This window comes from Neopsephotus bourkii, unplaced genomic scaffold (genome assembly GCF_033783945.1).
Source record: "Neopsephotus bourkii isolate Nb327-2 ecotype Australia unplaced genomic scaffold, CSIRO-AGI_Nbou_v1 NB_168, whole genome shotgun sequence".
Classification (NCBI taxonomy): Eukaryota; Metazoa; Chordata; class Aves; order Psittaciformes; family Psittacidae; genus Neopsephotus; species Neopsephotus bourkii.
Window position 1 is genome coordinate 6,509,342 of NW_026900684.1, and position 23,028 is coordinate 6,532,369.

The 23,028-nt window shown below is 36.7% G+C and overlaps 2 protein-coding genes across 2 annotated transcripts in view; both read right to left on the bottom strand.

Annotated features, from left to right (window-relative positions):
* Positions 1 to 23,028, bottom strand: part of TENM3 (teneurin transmembrane protein 3) — a 1,300,329-nt gene that overhangs the window by 420,843 nt on the left and 856,458 nt on the right. The gene's annotated exons all lie outside the window — the stretch shown is intronic.
* LOC133221447 (uncharacterized protein C19orf84-like) lies at positions 22 to 9,669 on the bottom strand. Its single transcript, XM_061370336.1, has 2 exons — positions 9,630 to 9,669; positions 22 to 560 (listed from the first exon to the last, which is right to left on the bottom strand). Exons 1-2 carry the CDS (start codon positions 9,667 to 9,669, stop codon positions 22 to 24), a joined length of 579 nt encoding a protein of 192 aa, XP_061226320.1.

Consider the following 23,028-nt stretch of genomic DNA (forward strand, 5'->3'; position numbering starts at 1 on the left):
CTTGTTCTCCCACGATCAGCTCTACGTCTCCCGCTCCTGTGCGAGCCTCGGGAAGGGACAGAGGTGGCAGCTGTTGAGCGGTGGCTTCGGCGGAGGAGTTTCCTCGTTTCCCTCCGCGGTACCCAGGCGGGGCGGGGCGGGGCGGCAGCTGGGCGGTGGCTCAGCCCGCGCAGCACCCGCGCAGCCTTCGCGCAGCGAAGAGGGCGAAACGCGGCGGGAGGGAAGGTGCCTGGAGTGGGTCGGGAGGTGACGAGCTGGCAGTGACCGCGCTCTGCCGCAATCCCTGGCAAAACCCGGCCCCCTCCCGCTTTGGGGACGGGGAAACTTTAGGGAAAATGGGGCGGCCTGCGCAGCTCCGCCGCTCGGGTGGAACCCCACGCGCTCGGAATGCGCCGCACAACCGACCTGAGAGGTGAAGGTCGGGAGGGCACCGGTAGCTGTTGTCCACACCAGATCATCAGGGTGGATATTCCGAAGCAAAAGCTGCACTCTCCCGCCAGCTCCTACACCAGGATGCCCCGCTGCCAAGAGCAGGTCCAGAAAGGCTCTTTCCCCCAGTGCTGAATTGTGGTAAAATTGTAAAACAAATATTCTAATCTGATCACTGACAACACCATAAAATTAAATAGCTGTCTGCAGAGAGAAATATGTCTTAATTACCTTAATTAAAGCAAGATAGGGCCTTACACACATTCATTTTGAAGCCACTAAATGTACTGATTATCATACAAATCAACCTTTAAATGGGGGTCATGCTTTTCCACTACATTAGTTTGTGTTCCACTGCATAAAACAAAGCTATGTGGGAAGCTGACCTCTGGAGAAAATGATGCACTTCAGCAACACACAACTGCTGACCCTCTTCACTGGGTTCTTAGGAAAGAACCTGAAAGAGTTTGCATATGATTTGGGATACAAAAATGCCTTTCATATGGTATTAATACTGCATTCAGAACTACTGCCTGAGCTAAACTTGCGGCCTTAACATCAAGCACATAATCATTTTAATCACCTTGTATTCATAAGTAGGAGCCATCACAAAACACTGTTACTGCCAACAGTGTGAACTAGTACATAAGGCCATGAAAAAATTAAGATTTCTGTTTGCTGGTGTAACACTTTCCCAGCAAACTATAACTGGAGTAACTATCCATATTTTCAATTAGCTGAAGGAATGCAGAAACCTTATAGCAATTGGAAGTCCATATACAGACCTTATATGCACATGCAGAGGTTTACCTAATAAAGTCACATTTATTCAGAATTTATGATTTTTTTACAAGACAAAAGAGGCTTTTTTATAAATAAGCTTCACACCCATAATTAATATTATTTTTTCCTTTATAGCTTTCTGGTTGAAAGATTATGAAAAAATATAAATTCCACTAATTAGCTGTTCAAATAGAGAAAATCTATGGAAGAGACTACTTGAAGGAAAAATAAGCACACAGAATGAGGAAAAAAGGAAATCAAATGTGCTTTTTCTGTTGTCTGTTTCTTTCCTTTCTCCTTCTCCCCTGACATGCAATCCTGCTAGCAGAAGACATCCCTAATAAATGCCATTTGGAAAACACACCTCTCTAACTAAAAGCTGTAATGAGGGATGAGGATCTATGATTTAATTTTGATGACGTGGATGTGCCTTAACAGAAATTTTATTAGAATACTGGTTTAATTTTATTTTCCTTTTCTTTTTTTTTTTTTTTTTTTTAGGCTGTTGGTAGTAAAACATGTTGTATTCAAGATGACTGCTTTTATTCCTGGAAGACAAGAGTTCAGGCAGTAGAGTGGTAACAATCTGTGTTTGTTCCTGTCTGCTCAGGAGAACTGTTTCTAATTGATCTGGCATGGAATTTAGTTGGTAACGTGTATGTTGCAACCTAAGCACAGTCCCTGTATGCTTTGTAAAGTGATCACCATATGGGCCTTATTTGAAATATCTGAAGGTTTTAGCCATTAACCTGATTTAAATTAGCTGTAAATTCAACTCTCTGTGATGAAAAACATATATGTGTGTGTATATATGAATATATATGTGTAAACATGCATGAATCATAGATATACATACACACACATATATGCATAGACACATCTACAAACATGCAAGCATACTGATTATTGTTAGGTGTCATGCACATGTGTTAATTATTTGCATATTATTACTAATTAACAGAGGTACTATTATATTTTTAGAAAATCTGTTGAGTTACAATAAATGTGAATCTAAAGAGGAAGCTGCTGGCATTACAGAGACATTTCCAATAGATGACATTTTAATATTTGTGGGTATATTTATATTTTTTTTTGTGGGGAAAATACACTTAGGTCTATACCCACATGTCAGAACATTTCCTAGCCACTGCCCCAGTGTCACAGAGATTTAATTAAGAAAGCTCAGATAAACTAACAGCAAAGCTTCTGAAGTTCCCCCACAGAAAACTTTTAGGAGATAATGGATAACTGTGTTTCTTTCAATTCCAGGGCCAATTATCAATTTTTAACCCTCAAAACTCTTATTAGCAATTTCTTGTTCTGAATGTAAAATGAATGGCTAGGCTTTGTCGCAGGTAATAGTACTAAGTTATGAATGCTGATGGCCTTCTTGTACAGCCTTAAATTACACTGAAAAAGATACAGTTTCTTTAATTAAAAAAGCTGCACTGAACTAATCCCTCTAGCTGAAAAAAGAAAAGTTTTAAGCAATCTCTTTCTGCTCTGGGAGAGAAAAGCAGACAATACCATAACAGATCAGAAACATAAGCTATAGTGTGCAGCCAGGAGCACAGCAGGGAACTGAATACTGCTCCGACTGTGTCATTTTTTAATCCCCCATCCCAGTTTTCCCCGTCTGACCTCATGCTGAGATGAAGTTATCACAGAAGACAGCTTTACTCTTACCAATGAATCCAACCCTGGATCTGTATTATCCTCAGCAGATCAAAACACCGCTTTCATCAAATAGCATTATCTGCATAAAAGGCATGCAATTGCCTGATAATTTCACCCAAACTATGCTATTCATTTAAAGGACAAGAAGAGAAATGTAATTCATTCCTTTTTTTCCCCCTGGAAAAGCTAACTTATACTTCACTCATGGGAACTTTTCTTTTTTTAACGCAAGATCTCAAGAAGAGGTCCATTAAAAGTTTCCCCCTGGTTTACAACTAATTGTTAGAGTACCCCTGTGCCGCTTGAGTGACATAAGTGTAGCTATGCAGAAAACTGGCAGGGAGAATCCACAAAGCTTGCTGTAGCCATGATACTGATTCCATTAGCCATGGTTCTGCTAACCCTAATAATCAAATCATATATGGCATAATTGTAGCAGCCTAAAAATAAATAGTAGCTGAAGATATTTACAGAAGAATTGGGTGATATGATCTCTCCTACAAATAGAAATTTTAGGTCTCATCTTTTTACTCTAGCACAGAAAAGCTGCACCACAAGATCCTGAAATATCTTCACTAATGTATGTGTTTTTTTGCAACAAACATGCACATATATTGAAAACTCATGCTGGTGCCTTGTCTTCCAGAAAGGAAAGCGCATGATGCTGTGGCTCATTGGTTTTATTGATATACATTACAAAACAGTAAGGTCATGACGGAGGTGGCCAGATTGCTCCAAATGAGTGCCATTATAACACCTATTGTCTTTGGACTAGTCCATGTACTCTGCAGAAAATTGTTAAACTATTCTTGGTATTCTTCTGCTTGTAAAGGGCTTATGCACATCTCATGTTTCTTGCAGTGAAAAATTACAAATAATTGTTTGTTTGTTTGTTTTAGTGTTGTTAATACTTTTATGAGAGAGTAAAGATTATTTTGTGTTTTCTAGGTCATTGGAAAGAGGTGTTCTTGTTTTCTGAATGGCAGTTTGGATGTTCAACACCAGAAGCAAGAGCTGATTTGTATCTGGCAAAGGGAATTCTCCCTTTCTTCTTCTAATATTACAAAGGCCTTGGTATGTCATGGGGCTGCAAATGCTAAATTAAGTACTTCTCCTGGCCTAAATATTGCCTACCTTATACAATACCCTGCCAGCTACTTTTCTTCAGGACCATTGGACAGGTACGGTTCTCTATTCAGAAGATAAAACTATTTTTTTCCAGCATGCCTTTGATACTTTTTAAAACAGGAGTACTTTGAAGCATCTCAGAGGTTTGAAATCACAGGAGTTGCCTCAGAAGACCTGGATTAGTGAGCCTAATAGCAGCGCATCACACATTTACCACGGGGCTACAACCTCCCTGTGTACATGCAGACACTATGGAACTTCATATTAAAAAAAATATTAGCTTAGTCCACAAATTCCTTGGGCCTTTCCAGCCTCAATATAGAGCTCATTTCCACCCCGAATTCACGAAGGCTTCAGATGTTCCAGTGTTTCTTTATAAAGTGTATAAAAATATATATACACTTTCCCTGTCAAGTTCTATCTTATTTTTTAATGGAAACACTTTCCTATCATACTCAATACGGCATTCTGAGGAAGGAACTCTGTATCTGAAAGCTTGTGTCCCTTTTCTAAGTACATCATCTAATTAGAGAAAATAACGATACAATCCTTGCTTCTCATATATTCTCAGAGCATCTCACAGCAATATAAATTGTTTATTATTATTATTGAGGAAAAATGTATGTAGGTCCTGTTGGATTTGGATCTGTGCTCCTCAGTATTATTTCCCATTTGAACCCTATTTGTAGAGTTTATATTGTTTCCATGGCAATGGAATGTAACTTCTTAGTGAAAGATTGTTTTAAATTTTTTGTGGTTCTTGTTGAAATGAGTTATACTGCTAGGCATTCAAGCCAAGGTTCTTGTATGAAAGAAACAGCATGAGCTGAAAACCCTAATTTCCCATATTGGTATGGTACTATGCTATATATGCTGGTATAATCATACGTGGAGGCCCACACACTATTAATGACTCAGCAGTCCTCTTTCTTTTTATGAAAAGCAGGGTAATCTGATGATGGAGGAACACATGAAGAAGAGTGCTAGCTGAGGAAGCCACCTGTATGCTTTCCTTCCTCCAGAGTTCAGGAATACTTCTTATATACTATTTTGTGGAGCAAGAACACAGACAAAGAGCAGGCCAGCTCTACAACCATATCACTGGACAGGTATCAGGTGTGAAGATGAAAGAGTGCAGTAGTTCTGGTAGTTCACTGGGTAGAGATCTTTTTTTTAATCCTTTCATCTGGTGCCAGACCGGTCATACTACAGCAAGTATAATTAAGAGTTCTGTTAATAAGTGGGCATGTTAACTGCATTGCAACCTATAAGCATTACCTTTAAAAAAGTAAGAAGTATCATGAAGAAGGCCAATCCTCTTTAGAGACATTTCCATTAGGGAAAACCAAGAAAGGGACACAAAACCCCAAGAATTCAGATATACTGACAGCAATCGGAAACTTTACCACAGATCCTAATATTAACACCTTTGTATCAACTTTACCAGACCAGATTTTTTTTTAAACTATACGTTTATGCTATTTCAGGATATAAAAATTATCCTCATTCTGTATTTCCAAATCTTTTCTGCTTAACTGTGTTTATTTTTCTTGCTTGAGAAAAGCTCATAACACATTAAAAATACAGATTTTATTTTTTTAAACTGAAATAAATGGAATTGAATATTTAGAGTTCTTAAATCACTAGAAACTAAATACAGAAAACTCTAAATGTCTTCAGTGAAAATTATACACCAAAAGAATTATCTACCAGATAATTCTGCCCTCAAATAGCAGTTCTGAACAAAATTGATTTCAGTCACTGAGAGTGACCTAAATTTGGATTCTATAATATTCATCTCATATTCAGAACAATGTGACTTCCATATGCACATGCAGAAACATAGCAGCTTGAGCGGTACTCTGTACTCTTTTACACATCCCACCTCAACGCTGGAGAACCACCAACAGTGGAGACAGTTTTGGCACTGATACAAATTTGGACTGCTGTAGTCCTACCATCATATGTTTTCAACCTTCTGTTTGTGTTCTCTTTCAGTTGTCTACTAACTACTGCATATATTAGTTAGGGTGATGTTGAAACAACCCTGGCTTCTAAATGTTCTTCCTGTCCTTTTTCTGCCAGGAATGTAAATATAGAAAAATGAAGTAGAATGGAGAATCAAAACCAAAATAAAATCACTTTTGCTTTCATGATCTTATTTTTTTTTTTTGATTCTCAGTTAGTACCATAGCAGTGCACCATTTGCATTGCTGATTTCATGCCAGCATAATTGCACACAGTATGTCTGATTTGACATTACTTCTCTTGACTTACATTGGATCAAGACTAGATCCAAAATACTGTATTCATCAAGGCTTTCAATAGAGGATGAATAATGTCAGGATTTTTTAAAAGCTAAAGTTGTCATAGACCACTGAGTACTTATGATGTGCTGATGATATCACAGCAAGTCCCTGAAGGGGACACAAAAGGGTATAATCTTAGAAAACTCAAATCCCAGTTCAGCACTAAAGACAGCTCTAACATTTGCTGACTCAGAGAAAAGCTGTCCCACTATTTTGGGAACAGGACTTGAAACAATGCAAAGTGGAAAAGAAAGTACTTCGAACCAACTTAATTTTACATCATCCTTCTTTTTGGAAGCTTTCTAAAGCACACAGCTATAGTTCCCCTCTCTTAAACATTCAGTATTTGAAGAAAACTGGTATATGCACATTGTAAAAATATAACTTTTCTGGTTTTATACTAATGATAAAGAAATGGAAAATCATAAAGCAGCAGCAGCAGAAATCTACAGCACATGTACTGGACAAAACTAGAACTCTGCATTTATATTTTTCCATTAAAAATAAATAGTTCTCAAAATAATGTCAGAACAATAAATTTGTAATGTCTGTCAGAAGGAATTCTATCAAAGTAAAATAATAGATAAAAAACCCTGCTGATTCAGTTTCATGTGGCTTATAACTTTCTTAAGTGTTCCTGCAAAGGCTGTATTTGTACAGCCTGTCACTTTGGCCATTTCAGGCACCATGGCAATAGCACTTCCTCTGGCAGCCTCTTCTCTATTACTGAACTTAAGCTACTTGTCTTCAGTTTAAGGATTCTACCATTGCCCTTTCTCATTCTGCCAGTCATCGCTTTCTTACTGTCAAGAGCTCAACACCCATGTCAGCCTGGCATATGATGCCAGTCACAGTTGCCAACTCGTAAAGTTTGAGCTGTTTCTCTCCGGCTTTATTTCCCCATGATGACTCTCACACTTGGAAGAAATTCCTTGTGAAATCCACAAAGCTAGCTATTGCACTTTTTTTCTTAACGGCCTCTGAGAGATTCTCTTTCCCATGATACCTTCAAAAAGCTTGGCCAGTATTTGCAATTGTGCTGACCAATACTCCCCATGCTGCTGTGCGCTGCCATTAGCTGCACTGCCTTGTTGCTTTTGCTTTATGCTTAGACAGTAAAGTTCTCTGGAAGCAGGAAAAGTCTTTTTCCATTTATGCTACATCTAATGCAGCGTGTCTGAGAGCTCTCGCAGTCTGAGTGCTTGCTGAAGCCATGGCAATACAAATAAGTAACAGCATTGGCACTAATCAAATTCACACACCACTTCCTTTGGTAATTTGATAATAGGTTCTGTGTCTATGCTGATAATATTCCTCATTTTTCTGTTTTCTATATGTGTAAGTACTGCTGTGGCTTAAAGAGGTGCATCTGCATGTTTTAATCCTCACATAAATATCAAGGTATTTTAACACATACTCTTATTACATATTAAATGAGAAATTATGTGTAGAGTTACTCTATCAGCGAATCAAAAATCAGTCAATGCCATCAATAATCAAGGCTGTGCAACTGTAATTCAGTATCATGCTTTTAGATATAAGGATAATCTGTTTAATGATCAGATACTTAGCTTTTGTAGAGACCAGTCTTATTTAGAGGAAACACAGTCAATCACTATGCACTTTTATCTCCCGAAATCAATAGATTTTGCCTGATCTTTCTTAGTGCATGTCACTAGAACAATGACCTGAATAAAAACATTATCAGTTCTGTTGCTGGCAGTTCTGTGGTCGTGTGCACATGATATTTTCATATTTTACATTGGAAATGAACCTACTGGAGCCCAGATTTAACACCTGAGAACTGACTAGTCTAAAAATTTTGGGTGCCTCATCTGGAATACACAAATAGGCTAAAGACAGACAGCAGTGTGCCACATAGCAATGTAGATGTTTCTAGAGGATACTTAGCCCAGCAGAGCCAACTGAGCATTTGGGCTTGACAGACTTGCCCAGAAACATATTAAAAATTTTAGCAGAGGCAAATTCATTGCTTGGCTCTTCAGATGACATGTAATGTTCCCTAACCACAAAATCACCTTTTGGCTTGCAATCCATCACACACATAGTCATACTTTTCAATGAAAGAGGCAAGCATTCTAAGGAAAGCTCATTCAGCACAAACTGGTGATTCATTTCTACAGGAGGCCACCCTGTGCACGAAGTGATCATTTAATTAAACTATGTAACACCTCCACAGAAACAGTATTTCAAAGGCATCCCACATTTTGCTACTTTCTTACTTGTAGATTAGTTTTGCCAACTTCAATATTAATTTACTTTCTTCTTACAGCTTCTGAGCAAAAAAATCATGAACGTAAACACCCACCCCCACCCCCTACTCCCACCTCCCCATATTCTATGGATAAACATTAGCTTTCACAGTAAGTGCTCATAAATTTTACCTTTTAGTTGACAAATCTTTATCAACTAATAAATGTTTATCACTGGTAGGTAGTTTCTCTGTGGACTAAGTGAAAGGAAAATCTCTCTCCTCTTTCTATTCAGTTTCAGCTACCAGTTTCTTTTAAATCAAAAAGATAATAAATAGTGGGGTTTTTTTCCCTAGGTCAACATTTTGAAAATGAAATGCTCAACTTTTTGGAATATGTTATAATAGTAATAAAATAAATTATACCAAATTTCAGTTTGAAAAAATGATCAGTAAAGAAAACCCCCAAGTTGAAAGCAATATGTTAAACGAAGTTGACTGGAAATGAAGAAAGCCTTTTAATTGTTGACTTGAAAAAAAAAAAAAAAAAAGCATTAGCAAACTGATTCCAGCTCTCTTTCCCTAGTCACTTTAAACCTCTCCATTATTCTGTTTCCGTTCTACTTGGAACAGTCCTCTCCTCCTCTTTATTTTTTCTGTTTGGACATCAGACTAAATCACTGATCACTCAGCCAGCTTCTCTGGGGACATTCACCACCTCTCCCAACATACATCCTGCTCCAGTTCACATACATCAGATCCACATCCACCTTCTTTAAGCTCTGGAGTTTTTTTTTCTACAGTTTTGACCACCTCACATTCCTCTCAATGCTTTCTCATAGTAGCAATACTTCCTCTTCAGTTTTACACTTTAATTGACCACAGGAGATGTGTGTGCATTGACTTGCTAAACTGTGACTGTGCTGGGACTAGCAAATAGACTACAGTGGGAAAAGAAAAATCTTTTTATTTTAAAACAAATGCTCAGCATCAAGTGCCCTTTCATAAACCAGACAGAATGGCTGGGATGAAATTCCTGCAATTTTAAAGTAGGAAATATTTAGTTCAGACAGTATCTTCAGAACCCTCACCTTCCAAAGAAGATGTTTCCTTCCCAACAGGGGACATCATCCTGAACTTAGCTCCACTCTTCAATGCTACTAGCGGTCAGCCCCTGAGGTTTGCATTAAAAAATATTTCTACACTGTACCAGTATCATGGAAGTGATTTAACTTAATCTTGGCTCATCGAGTAGCCCTTGTGTCATCATTGTAGCCCATTTAATTCAGAATAACCAGAAAATGAGGGAAAGATTTTTTAGGACCATTTCAACCTTCATTTAACTACACAGAAGTGACACAATTTTTCTCTTCTGCACTTACCCTGAAGGCTGCAAAAATGGAGGAGCTTGTACTCTCTAGTAGAGAGTAGGTTTAATTTCTAAATTTAAATCTCAATGGAAGGAAGAGAAACAGTTTTAGGGAAAAAGTAAAAGTTTTTTAACAATAATTGTTTTTAAAACTTCTTTTTAAGCTATTGTCTCATTCAGCTGTGCCAAGCATTTAGTACTGACCTATTAGATGTGAGACTGCTTAGTTTGCCTAATAAAATCTTGTACTTTTTCTAGAAGAAGATTTGTAACTTAGTCCACCAAATGATAAAATAAATTACTCTTCTGAAGCCTGATGTAATTGTGGAATTATGAACTCTCACCACTTTGATAAAAACTTTCAGGAGAATATACTGCATGCTCAGATGTCTGGCAAGTGCAATGCTCCCAGCCCCATTTCTACAACTGGTAAAAATTATCAAATAGAAGAATACATTCTCTGTATGATTGAGAAAGTGCCTGGAGGAAGACCTGAATGAACAGGAGGGAAAACAGGAACAGTGTTTACAAGCTCATAAACCCATAATGAACGTATCTAACCAACTGTACAAAATCCAAGCAGTTGATTGTAGAAAATATGTATCATTGACCTCCTCCTGTCTGCTATTACATTTTATTCTGTTGATTCTCCTGCCTAATTTGTTTCAAATACAGGAAATGGTTTGAAATGGCCAGATTCTTGCTTTGCTATTACAGTTTCGGCCCTGTGCTTGCACAAGAAGAGAAATGGGAGGTTTGCGATTGCATTAAGGGGCTTCTTTGGACTAGCTGTGGTAACTTGAGATGCTGAGAACTTGTCATACCAGTCTACGCACAAGTAATTGAAGAGATTAGAGGAAGCATTCCTTGTCATAACCAACACACAGGCTAATTTTCACACCACATTGAAAGCTGATAAAATTGTGCCTCCCCCCACTTACAGCTGAATTTCCACATTATACATGGTATAGCTTATAGTAAACCGAATAGATATCAGGATAAAAAAGCAAGGATCTGGATAATATTTAATGTTTGTTAAAACAACAAAACAACAACAACAACAAAAAAAAACCCAAACCAACAAACCAAACAGCTTAAGAGAAGAATAATGTAAGTTATTTGAGAATTTCAGACACTTCTCTTAGAATAAAATACCCTGGCTTTACTGATTTCACTTTGTACTAGTTACAAATATGGGCCCAGTTCACTACCAGCAGCTTTTTAAAAACACTTAATAACACTCTACCGAAAAGTTAAGCAGTGGAAAGATTCATTTTTAAACTTACCTTGCATTACCATTAAATGTTTTTCCTACATAGAATTTTTTTTGCTAAGTTAATGGGCAGGGATTAGTCACCTTTCTTTGTTGCTGCTGTATAAAAATGTCATTTTCAGCTCGCTGCCCTTCCATCAATGCATTAATAACTTGTGTGTGTGTATTTTTATAGTATACGTTACCATTTTATAATGAAATGTTAAATATTTTACTTGTATTTGTATTTTACTTTGATTTGTACCAAATACAGAGCATTTGCAGTATTTCTATTTACTAGAATATTTTATTAAAATGAATATTTAAAATCACCCATTGCTTAAAAAGAGTATTGCTATTTTTTATGCTAATTGTCTTCCTTTCAGTAATGTGACCAACATTTATTCTGTTGCAGTATAGTATCATGGATAGTGCAAGACTTTACACCACCTTTTATTTTGTAAATTAAGGGCAGGTTCCAGACCACTTTTTGTTGGTGCACTACCACCAATTAGTGAACTTTTCCCATACAGAATAACCACTTTGATAGTATCTTCACAACAACTCTTTTCTTGCTTTCTTCAGCACATTCTACCACATCTACTCGTACCTGGATCGCTCATATTGTACCTACTGCCCAGTAACAGAGCAGAAAAGGAAAAAAAGATTTGGACAAGGAAGCTGTACTCAATCACTTCTCTTGACATGTGAATTTTTTAAAATACCTTTTAGCTGGCATTATATTGTTTTACTTCGGCATAGGAGGCTTGCGTCTATGCTCTGTTACAGCCAAAATATAGAAAGTGTGCCTCCTTAGCTCCTTTCACTGCCATGACTACGATCAGCCTGCAAGCTTTCAGCACTGAGAAGCTTAAAAGGCTACAAACATACAAATATATATCACAAGTGCCTTCCTTTGGTATTAATAATACTCAAGATTTCCTTAGCATTTCCCCACTCTGATTATTCAATGAACATGTCATTATATATAGTATTTTTTTACTCCTTGAATTTCTCACAATTTGGCTAATGAAAGTTAATAAAGCGTCCTTGTATAATCATTCTAGTACACTAAGATTTCATCAATAAAACAGGTGATTAAGAACAACTTTCTTACTAGTACAAAAAAAGGAGGGGAGTATTTTTGATTTTGCCTTTCATTAGCATTTTGTGTGAAATGCATTCCTAATAACACTATCTACATACATTTGTCCTGACTTACACTTATTTTTTTAATTCTGCATAAAATGAATCTTCACATTAAAAATGATAAAATTTATTATGAGATTTTCCTTAGACAATAGGTGCTTACATTTTGTACCAATTTGCTATTTCTTCTCACTGTCAACATCTGCTGCCCATACTGGTACTTCCCACAGAGAAAACTAATTAATGTCCAGTGTCGTTTCAGTTACCATATTGTATGGCTACTTAATCATGTTCCAGGCCAGAGATTCTGTGTAATTTTTCCTCTCCCTCCCCTTCCACGGTAGTTAACTCTGATAAAATTCTCATTTTGTATTGAAAATTGAAAAGAGGACTGAAGAAATAGTAGCCTAAATCCATGTATACTTTCTTCTCCAGTACTCTCACTTATAGCATAGGTTCTTATACAACACTCATCACTAAATTATCTAATCCAATTCTGTCAAAGTGCTGCCAGGTTTTTATTTTATTTTAAAATATTATAAATTTAGTTGACCAAATCCAATCACAAATTCATCAAAGTATTATTCCTGAAGGCAAAAGTCTATGTAATAGCATAGATGCATTTTTGAAGATGTACTTGTATTTCATAAGACAAGCAGAGGGAATATTTTAAAATCAGATGCCCCCAAATCAAGAGAAACTGTTCATTCACATCAATGATTTAAAGAGAAATCCCATCAGCTGGCTTCAAAGTCAAAAGACTGCAGTAGCAAAGGTAGGTATTTGGGTAATTGTGGTCCAGGTTATAGAGGTTCTAGAGACTTACAGAAAAGTAAGGGTATGTGACATGCCATTGGAATGCTATAAAGAAAACTGCATCAGCTTAATGTGGTGAAAACTGGTAACAAGCCTTTCCTTTGACATTAGTTATAAAATATCCTCCAGGGAAGTTCCACAGTTAATATATTTTTACAATTCAACCTGAAGTCATAAAGATGTGTTTTCTGAAATTTTCATATCCAGATAAAACTTTTACTTTTTTTTCCCCCCGAGGTCCTGTATACTGCCGTTACAGGCTGTGCTTTGATCAGTTGCTGACCATGAGATACTAAACACTACTGTTGGTTCCCGATTAACCTCGAACCACTTCCCAACTGTTAGAAGCTGACATGGAACTAAAATGACCAGAGCAATTTGTGTTAAAAACCTACTTTTTACATGTACTAGGCTGCTAATATCTATTAAGTCAAACTGTAGACTGTCTTAGAAACAAATTATTTTTCGATAAAACAATTCATCATCATATCCACTTTTTTAAATATCAAGATTTGTAATACATGAATTCTGAAATGATAGTTATGTTTTTCCCAAACATGCTTGTACCTTAATTTGAAAGTCACCAGGTGGTGACAGATATTGATAATCAAGTTCCTCAGTCAGGAAACCCCTCAGCAGGACTGGGAAGAGAGATGGTGGTTTTGTTCAGAAAGTTTGGGACCTTTGTATCTCAGAACAGGTCATTTTCCTACACTGGCAGAGCGGAGGGATTCTCTGCATATCGTGACTCCCAAAAGATCATTTCAATTATCACAAAAACTATTTTCATACTGAAGTTAGCTAACTTCCACTAATCAAATGAAAAAGAAATGAGCAATACACCCCAGTACTGTTAGCTACTTACAAAGGGATGAGATGTTTTCTATGACTGCTACCTCTTTAACAGCCGCAGAAGTTGTTCACACGACTAGATTAAAGCAGATGTGTAACTAGTAGATATATGTAGCAAAGGACATAAAATTAGAGACACCCCCCTAAATAACCGGCCTGACATAATACAGCAAATTTATGACAGAACCAGAAAGTGGAGTTGCTGCTCCCTACCAACCACATTTTAACTGTACATCCCAATATTCAAAGGGCAAAATCAACATATCTTAATTTTCAGTGAAGTGGTGACTGCCCCTTGTGGAGGAAGTATAAAATCAAAGATGGCCACAGTTCTGATCAATTAGAATATATTCCATGTACATTTATGGAGTTACTCTTAATTATTTTGATAATCTACAATCTAGAAAAACCCAGCCTAATAAGCTATGATTTTTTTCAGGATAATGACTGAATGTTTTGCACTCAAACTCACATGAATATGTTACTAACTTGGGGCTACTAGACACATTATACCAAATTCTACTGTTAATTTCTGTGGGGGATCAGTGGAACAATTTTTGGAGGTCTGCTCTGCTATTTCAGCAGAGGGTAGAATGCAAAGCTCCGTTCTGCTGGCTCAGGCAGGAATATGCTTATTGCTGCTTGTTTTATGGACATGGCAGCACCCTGCAGATCCCCCTAGGATGATGTCCTACAGGAATGCGCAAGATTTCAGAAGTCTGTGACTTCAACTCAGTCAAAGCAGTGTTTGGATTTGAAACAAAGTTCTGTGAATGTAACAGCCCTATATTAAGTGTATATTATAGACAATCAAACAAAATATCAGAAATAAATATAAAGCCACTCTTCAGGGTGTAAGTGATGTGGTTAACAAATAAACAGAAATAATACCTGGTTAACACATAAACAGAAAATAATAGAAATAATTTTTGGGGTGGGTTTTTTTTTGTTGTTTTGTTGGGTTTTTTTCTACCAGTTTGCTTATTCCTTAAGTTTTGCATCATGATACAAGTATAAAAAAGTAAAATGAATGGATTAATAATGTGGCTCTATGTAGAAGAATGTATATATGAAAAAATATATTATCATGTGATACTGCTGCACTAAACTGAATTTAACTTGCAACTCTGTGCAAATGCACAAAAAGCCATCTTGCCCATTTCCCAAAGATTTAGCAGGCAGCGTGCTGCAGTAAGATGTCCTGTTATGCAAATTTTATTGCTTTACAAAATATCCTGTAAGATATTTTTGCAAGTATGAAGTATTATGAACAATTAAAACTAAACTACATTTCTCAAATAAACAAACTACATTTGTCAAACCAACCCCTCTGCCCCCTATATTTTGTGAGACACTATCCTTGTATTGCATTTGCTTCCATATCCACAAACTTAATGATTTCTGGCTGAAGTGAAGTTGAATGGCATAATTCTTTACATCTCTGCCACTTCTCATGTCATAGTTACTGCTAAACCATGACATGCCTACTTAAGCTATAACTATTTAGACAGACCTAATTTTTAAATTTCTTTATAGTTGGATTTATAGTAAGCTATCTCCTTCATCAAAAGGTGTACACATATACAAGTATATATATAATTATTCTCGGGAATTTGATTCATTATTTCTCCCCAAATTTCTACAATTAGGCCATGAAAGTAATTATTAATGTCCCCCAATATAATAAAAATGGTCTTGGAATATAGGTCAAACCAACAAATTTAACACTAATTTTCTCCATTATTTAGGGGGGAAAAGACATGTTGGTATTACTGTTGTGTTTTTTTAGAGTGGTCTTTATGTTTTATTTAGCATGTTAATGGAGTGTATCTGCAATTCAGATAATTTATCCTTAAATCACTGTTCTCCAGAATAATGCACTGTGAGCACTGTAATACACAGGCAAGTCCTCTCAAAGAACATGCATCAATTCTCTTCCCTTCTGAAGCACACTGCAAATGCCCTCTAACAGGGCACAGCAGCATTACATAAATCATCTTATATGAAAAATTAACATGACATCAAATATTTATAAATATTAATGTGTATGTTAATATAACCAAAGCTGCAACAAACAATCATAACCTTGCCAAGTTTCTTAGGACAGGCGCCGCTGATAATGATATCCATTATCTCTGGAGGAATGCACAATTATGAAAGTATACATGGGATGCTATATTGTTATCTGCTTTTAAGTCCATCCATTAAACACTCCACCTCACACTGGATGTTAACCCTCCTCTCAGCTCTTTGTCAGGTAATATTATTCTGTGTATTTACACATCCATGTGAATGAAAAATGAACAACTCTTAAAAGTATACAATTTCACTACTTCATTAACACACATATTTAATTTCATATCACACATTCCTTTGCTCTGTGGCAATTGTACCTTATGTCTAATATCTACCTAGCTACCTAGCTGTCTGTCTGTCCTGGTTTCAGTAATAAACCACGACATCATTCATCCTTCTATCTTGTACATAGCATAGCTCACATTGGAATTTGTAAACTTCTTTGTGTTTTTCTTTACACACGTGGCATGTATGCTGTTACGATTAAGCCTGTGTCAGTATTTGCAGTAGAAACTTTACCTTTTGTTGCTTTATAATTATTCTATAAAAATTAAACGCCTAAACGTAAAATACAATAGAATGCATTTCATCATGACCAAATTTGATCAATCACTATGAATTTCAAGCATTTTTTGTTATCATAACTTATCTGACATTGTAGTGATGAGGAATAAAATGTTGAGTCAACACTACAAAAGTAGCTATGTTTCTCAGGCAGACGTGACTAGAGGTTTTACAACTGAGTTTAGCACATATGCAAGAGATTACGTCCCAGGAAACTTCCTTAAAAATTTAAGATGCACACTCAAGGGTAAGTGATGATGATTACTAGTTACAATGAAGACTTCACCTGAGCTGAAAAATGAGTTGTGCTTCTTTTGTAATACACAAATGCAAACATATACAAAGACTTCCTCCCATTACTTATTTTAGAAAAAAGATCATCATAAATACAGCTTCAGTAAAACCAGTTGCTGAAATACTGTATACTGTCAACACCTCTTATCATTGAAGACAAAATCAAAACTAGCAGCTTCATGTAGAAACATTCTCTTCCTTATGATTATTACCAGCACTTAGTGCTATGTCTGAATATAGTGAAGCCCATTTCAGAAGTTGTTTGAGAAAATAAGCCTTAAACCCCAGGCTTAGCAGCTAGAATATTTCTACCTTTATTTCTCTGAGGAGCAAATCAGAATGCAGAGTAGGTAAAAGACTCAACCAAACTAGGGAAAAAAACCCCAAACAACAAAGTGCATAGCTCAGCCAAGTAGCACCTGGAAGAACGAACTGCAATGAAACTGTTCAGCCTGCTCTTGCAATACCCCACCTCCTTGCAGCACAGCTACTTTAAAAGGCACATCTAAGAAACTTATCTAACTTGTGCATGAAGGCTAAATATCAGCCTAATGATTCTGCTTAGGTTTAGAACTAAGGAGGTAAGGGATGCCATCCAGAGGGACCTTGACACCCTTGAGAGGTGGGCCAATGCCAGCCTCATGAAGTTTAACAATGCAAAGTGCAAGGTCCAACACCTTTGTCAGGGCAATCCCAGGCACAGCTACAGGTTGGGCAGAGAAGAGATTCAGAGCAGCCCTGTGGAGGACTTGGGGGTGCTGGTCGATGAGAAAATGAACATGAGCCGGCACTGTGTGCTAGCAGGCCAGAAAGCCAACCGTATCCTGGGCTGCATCAAAAGCAGCATGACCAGCCGGCCAAAGGGGGTGAGCCTGCCCCTCTACTCTGCTCTCGTGAGACTGCACTTTGAGTATTGCATGCAGTTCTGGTGTCCTCAGCATAAGAAGGACAACGGAGCTGTTGGAGCAATTCTAAAAGAGGGCCATGAGGACGAGAAGGGGGCTTGAGCACCTCCTATATGAAGACAGGCTGAAAAACCTGGGACTGTTCAGCCTGGAGAACAGAAGGAGACCTCATAGCATTCTTCCAACATCCGAAGGGGGCCTACAAGGATGCTGGAGAGGGACTCTTCATCAGGGACTGTAGTGATAGGACAAGGGGTAATGGACTGAAACTTAAACAGGGGAAGTTCAGGTTAGACATAAGAAAGAAGTTCTTTACTGTAAGGGTGGTGAGACACTGGAACAGGTTGCCCAGAGAAGTGGTAAATGTTCCATGCCTGGCAGTGTTCAAGACCAGGTTGGACAGAGCCTTGGGTGACATGGTCTAGGATGAAGCATCCCTGGCCATGGTAGGGGAGCTGGAACTAGATGACCTTAAGTCCTTTCCAACCCAAACCATTCCACGATTCTATGAATCTAAAAAAGAAGACTAAAGAACCAGTCATTATTGTTTGTATAGCTCAAATGTAAATCATGACATAAATAACAGCATGCATAAGTTTAGGCAACAAATCTAGACACTCTTATTTTTTTGTGTCCTATTAATATTTGAGAATGCCAGTTGTATTTGTCTTTCAGGTATTACTACTTTTTTGTCACAAACACTCAGTCATTTGCTTATAATTGTTCTTGATTTCTGCATAAAAGGTGCCACTGATATATCAGTAGGTTGATGCAAGAGATTCAAATTTCAGAGCTAATGTTATCTTTCAGGATTAGAAAACAACATGCACAGAGTATGAAATACAATTCCTTGTCTCTCACAAAGATGCCACTCTGAAGGGGACTTTTTTGAATATGCAGTTTTAATCTTATAAAAAAAATTGATAGTTGCCAAGTACAAATGTCACTCTTGAATGAGGTTAGAAACCTTATTTTTCCTATATTTAGAAAACTATATTTTCCCTATTGCACAAAATTGACAGTACAGCTTTTTTTTTATAAATTACTTTTGTATTTCCCTTTTTATTCAGAATACTTCAAATGAAGGGTCAAAACTCTTGCAATATGCTTACGTCTAAGCCTCACAGTTAAACAAGAGAACACAGATTTAGTAGCTCCCACATGTTTCCGGAGCTTCGCGAAAGGGCTCTAGTCTAGTTGAAGTGACTTGGTACTTGCTCCATATCATTACAAGATCAGAAAAGTTCTGTGATATTCTTTCTTTTAACAGAGTCTCTTTTCATGCAACAGTCTTCCATACTGATTCCCAAGTGAAGAAATACCATATTCTTTTACTCCAGATACATGTTCATTAATGCTGACATCTTAACTTTTCACATACAGAAACTGTACTTATGTCCCAAATAGTGTTTTGGTCTTATATATTTTTGCATTAATATTAATTAAGCAGAAATATAAATGATTTTACTAATTTTGCCAAGAAAAGTTCTTACATAAAAAGACTGACTGGAAAAGTATCTATTTAAAGAACAGAGGCTAAATTAAAAATTGCAAAGTTTTGATACCTTTCTTACTGATATAGAGATGAGTTTTACATTTCTGATGAATGTACAGCTTTCTCTGGACAAAACTATGGTATTTTGAAGTATATCTTGTATATCATTCACATATTTTTAAAAAAGAAAAGACACAAAATTGACAGCTAAAGATTTTTTTTTTTTTTGCTGATTCCTCTGCAATGTCTTTGCTTGTGGTATTGAAAAGACTGAAGCAATTTTTAGGTAAGTATCCACCATAACAAAATAGTGGAAGTTTCTAAAGGTTCCCCCTATTGGACTTCACAGATACTTCAGAAAATGGCATTGAAAGTATGGCCTTAAAAAAGAGAATAATTCTCTAAGTAGATATTATTTTCAAATGTGGCTACAGTGGTACAATTTAGGCATGACAAAAAAACAAATTGAGACATGAGGAGAAATAGAGATTTCACTTATATGAGTGGAGAAACAGCTGCTCTTGTGCCACAGTGGACTGTGTTAAAAAAACAGTTGAAACTAGGTTCAGGAATGAATCATGAATGATCTACGGCTGAAGGAACTAAACACATTTCCAAGGCGACATACCTCATCTTGGTGGGACAGCTGTACTATTATTGAAACATCCTAATTCAAGTAACCTATGGTGTGCTATTGCTCAAAAGACAACTTACATTTTCTGCTCGAAAGACACTAAATCACTGTAATTGTTAACAGAAATAATGCAAGGAGTAGAAAAGCATGTATGTTTTGTAGAATAAGGAATTAGGATTTCTCATTAGGATATGACAAAAAAAAAGTTATAAAACCTAATAACATTTTTGATGTTTTCCTGTTAATGAAGATTACAAACTAGTCAGCTACAGCAGCTACTAGCTACAGTACTTCTAGTTACATTGTTAATTGTAAAATAATGCTTATGAAGTCCAGAATGCCAAGGAACTGCCTTCAAGAGAGAGAGTGTTTTCAGAGTAGTATGGAGGTGTTAGTAATATGGATTATATGAAGAAAGAGAGATCAGCAGTTACTTTCTTCCAGAGGAGTTGTGAGTGTTCCAACTAAGAGCCAAGAGCTCTATTCAAGCTGATTTAACACATGTGATACCAATCTCCATTCTCTTGTTTATAATTGTATTTTTAAATTTTATGTGCTGGATATCATTAGCACAAGAACTTTGTTAAGCATAAATATATGACTAAGTAGGGGCTCTAGTAGCTTTTGCATACCAAGGGAAATACCAATCAAACAATACGAGATCAGAACTCATGTATATTCCTTCCTTGGCTATTTCCAGTTTTTCTCCTTTTCTCTTTTTGTCAGTATTTACTTTAAATATTTCAGGCCTGAAACTTACTAAGGTAACATCTAATAATGTCACTCAGAACATGACAATATTTGGGGTAAGTATACATTACAAGGCATTTTGTGAACGATGGTCTTTTTTTGAGATATCCGGAATGGATTTTGGACTCATGTTTCCACCATATGACACACAAAATAATATGTAGATATGATCAACTGATGTGCTGATTATTTTTCTGTTGTCATAAAAGTGAGCAGATGATTGTAGATAGATGAAACAGTCCAGAGAGAAATGTGGAGAAGTTCTTTTGATGTAGTGCTTCTGAAGTTAACAAGGTTTTAATTTTAAATACCTTAAGATTAAGAAAGTGAGGTTTTTTTTGTGGTTTGAGCTGTATATTTGCATCTAGATCATGCCAAAGTTTTTTGTCAGATTGGAATGAAATGAAAAGGAATACAGAATATACGAATTTATCTGAATCTCCCTTTATCAATGTTAATGACATTTCACTTCTTTCTTTTAGGTCTGAATTTGTCTTTTGCTATTTAGATTCCTTTTAACACTAAAAGACATAGAAAAATTACATCTTTTTGGTTGAAAAATATTTACCAGAGCTCTTGCTGACTCAACCCAGGGAAGGCCACTGCCCTTCTTCCTACAGTTGAGATAGTGCTCCAGGAACAGTCAAGTCTCCTGGTGAGATGATGAGTTTCCAAACAGCAGTCTCCACCAGCCAGCCAAAGCAGCCAGCTACAGTCCATATAGTAAAGCAAACAGAAATACTGGCACAAAAAAAAAAAAAAAAAAAAAAAAGAAGAGGGGAAGCTAGATTGGATCTAAAAAGCAGCATTAATAATGCACAAGGAGAAAAACACACACAAGGAAATTTCTTCAGAGCCCAGCTATATTGCCTAGTGACAGATTCATTGTTACAAATACAGCAAGATTTCCCCCCTTGTCCCGGAAGGTCATAGTTGGAGTTTTCACTGCAATTTCAAGTAGGACTATGCCCATATTTCCCCCCATCAACCAAGAATATTAATGCTTGGAACAGGGAGGGGTTGTGGCAGTTGAAAAAAACAAAGACAAATTCAGCTGTTGTGAAGTAAATAAGTAAATAAATATCTCAGGCTATGGGATTAAACTGGAAATGCAGTTCATGGAGAAACTGGGAATCTTCTGGAGTGCAGGGTTTTCAAAGCCTGCTTAACCATAAACTGATACTGTTTAAATTCCTATGCTGAATAAAGACACAGGTACCTCCCTCAGGCTGCACAAATCCAGTGCTGTTGATAGCTGTACACAAAAAGCGTATATTCAGAAGAGCATGACTATAAATGCTAGAGTAGTTAGATACATGAAACAGTTTGGGAAAGAAGTGAGGTCAGCACTCTAAATCTTGGTTTGGGATACCACACCTAGCCCTGGTCTTATGTTCACTATACTCTGCCTGCAGCTTTTTACAAAGATTACCTTTAAAAATCAGGACTGCCTCTTTTACAGCCTTCTTTTACAATAGTTTATTGCCTATGAGTTACAAGTACCAACTGTGATTTGAAGCTTTGGTATAATATAAGTACGGTCATTTCTACTGCTGTATGCACACTAAACCACACAAGCATGCTTTTTTGGGATGCTCATAATTATTCACATCTCATCTTTCTGGCCATGCTGTATCCAAACAGAGGCTTCATAAACTGGTAGATGTTGGAAGCTTCATTTGCGTAGTCTTAGAACTGAATTAAGCAAATAGTACTTCATACGCCTTTTTCTTTTTTTTTTAATTTCTGCAAGCATAGACTGGGAAAAAAATGTTCTGTGAGTTTTTCAGCTCTCAAAACTCATGAAAACAGTGTTCTCAGCAGACCTGTAAGGCATTAAGAATATAGTGGTTTTAGTGCTTTTAATCTCCAAGCAATTTTTCTATGTCTAGAAGTAAAAATTTGATCAGGAAGTGAGCAATTCTTTAGACAATGAAATCTGTTGGGACTATGTTGAGCTTTAACAATTAAAAATAATTCTTCTGGTGGATGTCCAGAAACAAGTTGGATCCTGAGTCAGTATTGCCTTTATGAATACCACAGCATATTAAAAGTACTCATTTTTAATACAGAGCAATAAACTGCACCTTTTCCCTTATGATCCTGACAACTAATTTTCTATAGATTTACACTTGAGAGCCCTGGATGAAACCCTTTGATAATCAGTATAATGATGCACAAACAGAAAAGCTCAACAATTCTTTCCCCTAAAGCTCAGCAGCTGAAACACTGAACTTGCACATGAAGCACTGATAATATTTCTCTATGGTTACATCAGATTTAACATTGCTGCATAGGTCAACTTGGAGCATCACAATGACCAAGTACAAGCTT

What these genes read in the sequence shown, in the direction of transcription:
- LOC133221447 (XM_061370336.1), bottom strand. Translation starts at nt 9,669, where the DNA reads ATGATGTCCCCTGTTGGGAAGGAAACATCTTCTTTGGAAG. An exon ending in GGAAACATCTTCTTTGGAAG is followed by an intron (nt 561 to 9,629) that starts GTGAGGGTTCTG and finishes ACCACAATTCAG; the next exon opens with CACTGGGGGAAAGAGCCTTT.